Here is a 7,100-nt window from a genome sequence, read left to right on the forward strand (position 1 = left end):
CAAACAAAAATTCGAGGAACAAAAGACAGAATTTCAGAAACTTTGGCACTATACAAGAGCTCAAATTACTGTGACTTGTCGATCAACTTGTTGTGAGCTTCTCTTTGCAATTACTGTGACTATAATATTTACGGCATCCTGGCTTGTAAATTACAAGTTAGATTACAATGTAATTCAGAAACATAGGCACTGTACGAATGTCCAAAATAAACAGTACAAAACTTGAAAGACTAGACTGGAAAAGACACCAAGAACTATGGTTGAAAAAGAATACTGTAGTTCTGTAAGACAATTACTATCAAAAATCTTGTAAAAAAAATCAGGCATACATAGTCCACGCTTTACTGCATTCAGGCTTATTACATTTTACAAATGAAATTACTTTCATGGGTAGTTCCTATTGTTCTAGAATCAAGTTGCATTTTAGTAGACAAAAAGAATACACTAAACTGCTTACGCTACTATCACTGAATATAAAACAGTAAGAGAAAATATACACTCACAAGCAACATAAATTATGGAGGCGATCAACTAAAATTACAAAGGCAGGCCTACAGTAAATGGAAATGGAATACACTGGCAAGCAACATAAATTACGATGGCAGACAACTTAAAAAACAAGAAGGAAACACAACTAACATGAAAATACCTCGCTAGAAACCTACTTTCTTTCTTGCTGCCAATGCACACTGGAGGAGCAGGGTTATACGCTGCCTGCCTTAGTAAGTTGAGATGGGCATGCAACTCAGAATGACGAAGAATTCCTTAATGAAGAAATCACATTAGCACATTCATCAAGAAAACAGAATACTAACAAGAAGATTAGTAGATTACATAACTAAACCAGGCTAATTACAGCAAAAAACACTATAGATTACAATAGTAAACCCGCGGAAAATAACTATGTAATTACATTTAAATTACAATGCTAAACCACTGGAAATACATTAATAGGCAAGATGAGAATACAGTGCATTTCGCACTACAATAGTAAACCCGCGGAAAATAACTATGTAATTACATTTAAATTACAATGCTAAACCACTGGAAATACATTAATAGACAAGATGAGAATACAGTGCATTTCGCACTAAAGATACAGAGGCAGATGCAAACGGCATGAAAATTAAAAAATACTAGAAAAGCAAGATATAATTTACACTAAAAAGGCAACAGAGATTACAGTGGGAAACAACTCAAAATTACATTGCAAATCAACTTAAATTACAGTCGAAATCAACTAAAAACCAATGAATTACACTGGCAAGCAAGATAATTACAAAGGCATGCATCTTAAATTACAGTAGTAATCCAGGAAAAAAATGGAAATTACAAATACAAAAACAGAGCTAAAAAGAGAAATTACAATCAAAACCAATAGAGATTACAGTAGAAAATTCAGTAGAATTACGGTGCTTACAAAAACCAATAGACATTGCAATAGTAAACCACTAGAATTACAGTAGCAAACCACTAGAATTACATTGCTGATCAATAGAGATTACAGTGGGGATTACATTTGAAATACAGTTCTAGATGACTGGAATTATAGTGTTAGATAAGCCAAAATTATTGTGCTTATCAAGTTAGAATATTTCTATTCGCCACTGTAAAAAGTCCTTAAGATGCTGTACTAGAAGAGAAATTGATCTTACAATAGTTGCATATACACTGTAAATAGACAATAAGGAGACTGTAAAATAGAAAACAAAGCTTAATGCATATATCATGTTAAAAAATTGTATTACCCAACAAATAGTGAAAAGGCATAGAAATTACAGCGGCATAGGCACTGTAAAAAGACCTTAAGATGACTATAAATAGAAGAGAAATTTACAATTACACTGCAGGCTTGTGATAGGCTTGGCGAGCCAACGTAAAAACTAGCCAGTCCCATAGGTATGAAACCCATTTGAGCGAGAATAGTACTAGGATGGGTGACCTCCTAGGAAGTCCTCGTGAAAGGGTTTCATATCTAAGGGTTGTGATAGGCTTGGCGAGCCAACGTAAAAACTAGCCAGTCTTTTGGGTATGAAACCCATTTGGGCGAGAGTAGTACTAGGATGGGTGACCTCCTGGGAAGTCCTCGTGAAAGGGTTTCATATCTAGCCTACCCCAACTTGTTTGGGATAAAAGGCTTCGTAAGTAAGTAAGTAAGTACTGCAGGCATAACAAACTAAGGCTAGACAGCAAACTTAACTACAAAGTGAATGAAATGAACACCCTCTAAACACAAGAACAATAACTGCACCAACATAGGATTAGAGACCAATATACCAGTAAGTTACTACTAGTCACACCCAACAAAATCATTTCTATCAATTAGGAAACGAGACCGAGCAATCACTGACATAACAAACTATGTCATATCTATCATTAGAACATAAATCCAGACTCAATCCAACACAACAGGAAGCAATCCGCTAGCAACCTGAGTGCACGATACACAGCTAAATCAAGCGCACGGACAACACAACCACATACATCATAGCTGTGGGGACCTATCACAGCTAAATGCAACTAACAAGAGGGAATAAACAATAGATTTGAGCGCCAAACACATAACACACATCATGCGTCCCTCTCTCTCAGCTCTGGTTGACTGGCTGAAAATGAGAAAGGGGAAGGGGAGGACCTACAGCATAGAGTAGAGAAAAAGAAAAATTCAAAAAAGACTCTGATGAGGAAATAACGGGGCGTCCCGAATTTCTGGCGGGCCAGATAACAAACAAGCTGGCGGAGGCATGGAAAAAACACGAATCTCAGCACAGATATCGTACAGCAGGAAAAACAAATAAAAACGAATTGTTTTCAACCGGCTGTAAATTAGCGATTCTGATAAAAAATTGTAGTAGTACTATAAATTATATAAGCTATAGGACAGTAAATCCATCATCAGGTTACTGTAAATTCGTCATCAATTAACTATAATTTACTACAAAAACAGAAAAACAGACTTCTATGAGTACTATAGGATAGTAAAATCCATCATAGCAATGCAAAAAAATCTAGTAACTACAGGGCAGTTATTCCATCGTCATGGTACTGTAAATTCATCATGAAGAAACTGTAAACGTAAACACAAACTCTTAAGACCACTGTAAACTGGACAGTATTACCCATTAATAAAAAACAAACAAAATAAATTTCTAACGGACCAACGAAATGACTTCTTCACTACTTCACTACTTCACTCAACATGCATAGACAAACAACTCAGAAAAATATATCGCTTCACCAAACATACATAGACAAACAAGTTGCAAAAAATACAGGGGACAATGAGGTGCTTCAGTTGCATGACTTCACCAAACATACATGGAAAAACAAAATAAATTTCTACTGCATGTAGGGGCTTGATCCCACCCAACATACAGAGACAGAAAGTCAACATGTGCATCATTCAAGGCAGTCAAACATTGCAAAGGACATGGAATTTATGTACACTGAAGATGATCCTTTTCTCAATGTAAGTAAAAAAGCAATTACTTTTTGACAAGGACCAGATAACTTAACAATTTGTTGTTGTTACGTAACCTATGAACTAACTCTCTGCAGGGTACTTGTTCATTCACTCGGTTGCTCCAGTCAGGCATCTACTTTGAGGTAAATACATAGAGTGCATGCAAAGCTGAACTACATGGTACATTACACACATCAGACAAAAAATTGCATCGACTTCCTTGCTTGAAACAGGAACAGTTCACAGAAAATAACTTAGTCAACTACCAGGATGGACAACATGCTACAGAAAATCAGTTCGATGATACAGGACTGTACAACCCTGTAATTACAACAATGTACAATAAGGCAACAAGCTACAGAAAGCTTCTTTAATTTATTTTGAGGAACTAACCTTCTACCATGTTTGCAGGTCCTGCAACTAACACAAGGAGATGAAGCGAGTATTGATCCAGCTTCTTCAAATCCCTGGGATGTAGGACTTTTTGACAACCTAAGCTTGGACAAGGTAATTGAGAAACATCAAGTAGAGAAACTAAAATGTAAACATATATCCAGATAGCATCAGCAACAAACATTCATTGACAAATAAATAAATAAAAAGCATACACTTGTTATAGGTAGCTGAAGATGAAGGATCCATCATGTTACACGGAAATTCATACACTTCAGACAATGTGCCACATTGGAGCACGCAGAGAGTAATAATGAAGCTGAGAATAGCATAGATAACCATCAGTTATAGCAGACTGAAAAGGAAGATGAGTATTTAAATGAAGAGGTTATTGAGAATTTCTTGGAAAATAAAAATACTGCAGCACAAGAAGGAAATGTCATGAACACTGAGAGCATTATAAAGCCGCACCTGGCATGGAGTTCAAGACAAGAGAAGAAGGACAGGAATTCTTCAACTTTTATTCGAATGTTGCTGGATTTTCAGTCACTACCGTTGCAGCATCGAGAACAACAAACAAGAAGAAAAACACTAATATACAAGAATCACGATGAAGTGTAACAAACATGGCAAAACAAAAGAAGTAGAAAGCAAAAGTATAATGCCTATTAGGAGGACAACAGTTAGAGCAAAATCAGAGTGCAACGTAGTGATGGTGTTCTCAGAAAGAGGTGGCCTCTGGAAAATTCACTATCAGCTCACTGTAAAAAACAGCAGTCACAAACTTTTAGGAACTACTGAAATTTACAGAAGCTATAGGACCGTAAATCCATCATCAATGTATTATAAATTAAACATCAGGAAACTGTAATATACATTCATACAAATTCATGTGATCAAGCATTCTATATCAACTAACTGTACAAACAGCAATGGCACTATATGGAGCTACTATAAATTACAGAATATATAGGACAGTAAATCCACCATCAGCATACTATAAATTCAACATAAGAGTACTGTAAATATGCATTCAGACTAATTCATGTGATCAAGCATTCAATATCAGCTCACTGTACAAACAACAGTCACAAACTTTGTGGAGCTACTGTAAATTACAAAAGCTACAAGACAGTAAATCCAACATCAGCATCTTGTAAATTCAACATCAAGGTACTGTAAATTCAACAGTCATTATCGTTTCCTGTCTCCATAGACCAAGTAGAGAGCCCCTACTGCCCACAGTTAATCAATCGCATTATTACCCTCCAACAACTTTCTATAGAGATTTTGATGCCCATACCAAGATAATAGGGAATATAGTCTTGGACTATTGGTGTTTCAGTACGTACAATCATGCAGCTTGAAAAGAAATGAAGATGAAGAGGTGACTAATAGCTTTTTAGCACAAACGAAACCATATTTGTTTTCGTGTTCTACTTGTAACCACAGCCCAAGCAGTATAGCTACCCTGCGGTGCCATGCTCTTTCCAGGCATTAACAAATAGACTTCAGATCAAAGCCACAAGCCAGTCATTTATCTTCTGATCAACTAGAACAGAAACGTCCAACCCCGCAAAAAAAAAAACAGAAACATCCAAATAGCTGTATTAAGTTGTTTGACACCATTTCTGGCTGGTGCCTTGCGTGAACGACTGCAGGTACGGGTTGTAAGCGACAGGAAGCAGATGAGGCCTTCCCCAGTGATGGGATCAGCAGCAATCCGGCGTGCGGAGGCAGCAAGCATGGCTCCTAATCACTAGTGAGCCAGGCATGCCGATAGTAGTAGTAGATGTTCAGGTGATATATCATCTACTAGCTGTCAATGTATTCCTTGAGATATCGAATTATCACTATGGCAGCAAGCAGGCTGATGGCACATGGAGGGAAAAACTCCAAAAGGGGTCCTTAGTACCCTAGAGAACAAGGCAGACATGGCACCACAGTAGCACCGCCATGTTTAAGCTTGCATCAGAGGAAGAACCGTCATATTACAGAAAAAACAAAGAAAGTTAGGTACCCCAACAAAAACCAGATATACTACCTTAAGAACACCAGATACAGATTGAACAATTTATAACGGGCTAAATAAATATAATCAAGTCAGATATCCCAAGCCCAACAGAAACCAGCTATAGGGCCTGCGAAAAATGACATGATGAATTCGAGACAAGAAAATATGCTTTGCACAATATTCAAATAAAATTGCAAAGCAGTATATAAATTAGGGTTATCAGGTTATGCAATTTACTTTTCAGCTGCCTTGTTTATTCATCTACAATGGTGTGTGATATATGGTCGCAATAAAAGTGACATGCACTGCAAAATAATGCACAAGTTGAGTGCAACTTCGTACGTCCAGAATAGATATCTATTAGCAATATTCAAAGAGCAAGCAATACTTAAGGATACGCAAGAACAAGAACAAAGACTGCCGCTACCCAAAAATACCTAGAGATGCCAAAACTGAGAGCAGTTGCAATTGCACATTAGCAGCATTGTACTTGTATTCCTGAATTTGTGCAACTAATTAGAAAAGGAAGTGCCATTTCTCGATGTTCAGCCGATATGTCATGTACTAGCTGTCGTTGTATTCCTTGAGATACCAAAATTTCAGTCACCTTTTATGTCACCAAATCCAATATATTGGCTCTTAATCTACATCAACTTACAACTATACAAATCATGTCTGGGAGGAAACATGCAAGGGTGGGGGAGCAGCTAGGAACAATTTTCATGGAGCGTAGACAAAGAGCAGCCAGAAATAAACAACAATCACAATCACAAGTTGACATCCTATAACAAATCTTGACAAGCACTAGCAGCTATCAGGAGCAGGAATCACGGCAAACACTAGCAGAGGCAACAAAAGCAGCAGCAGCTCGCGCCAGCAGTAGCCTGTAGCTAGAAGCAGCACCCAAGCACAAGCAACATCACACTGCACGACAGCAATTAGACGAGAAAAGCAACGGCAAGCACAGGCAATAAGGGGCCAGCCACCATAACGGCCATCTGCCCGCGCAGGCTTCGCAGTTTATCCACCAAGAAGCAGATCCCCATCTCGTTGTTCCTCTTCAGCCCCAGATCTGCGCAGGGGGAGATTGGAAGGTGGTGGCGGGCCCAGGCAGGGGATGGGCGGGCGAACGAAATGGAGGGCCGCTGCTCGCGGCGGACCCGAGGGAGGACGACGAACAGGAGGGCCGCTCCAGGAAGCGGCGGCGGCGCTGGAGACGACCGAGGCCAA

General features: G+C 38.4%; 1 protein-coding gene across 2 annotated transcripts in view; it reads right to left on the bottom strand.

Moving 5' to 3' along the window:
* The window catches only part of LOC119286703, an 8,055-nt gene extending 961 nt beyond the window's left edge, over window positions 1-7,094 (bottom strand). The window contains exons 1-3 of one of the 2 annotated variants that reach the window (XR_005140624.1): window positions 4,072-7,094; window positions 3,857-3,955; window positions 666-764 (exon numbers count right to left, since the gene is read on the bottom strand). Coding sequence is in view for 1 of the 2 variants with exons in the window: in XM_037566141.1 (XP_037422038.1) it covers window positions 650-764; window positions 3,857-3,955; window positions 4,072-4,198 (341 nt within the window). In the remaining variant the exon portion in view is untranslated. Of the gene's footprint in view, window positions 1-649; window positions 765-3,856; window positions 3,956-4,071 lie in introns of both variants that reach the window. The other variant, XM_037566141.1, reaches the window with a different exon arrangement.
* Between the last annotated feature and the right edge of the window lie 6 nt (window positions 7,095-7,100).

The sequence above is a fragment of the Triticum dicoccoides genome, chromosome 4A (assembly GCF_002162155.2).
Source record: "Triticum dicoccoides isolate Atlit2015 ecotype Zavitan chromosome 4A, WEW_v2.0, whole genome shotgun sequence".
Lineage (NCBI taxonomy): Eukaryota > Viridiplantae > Streptophyta > Magnoliopsida > Poales > Poaceae > Triticum > Triticum dicoccoides.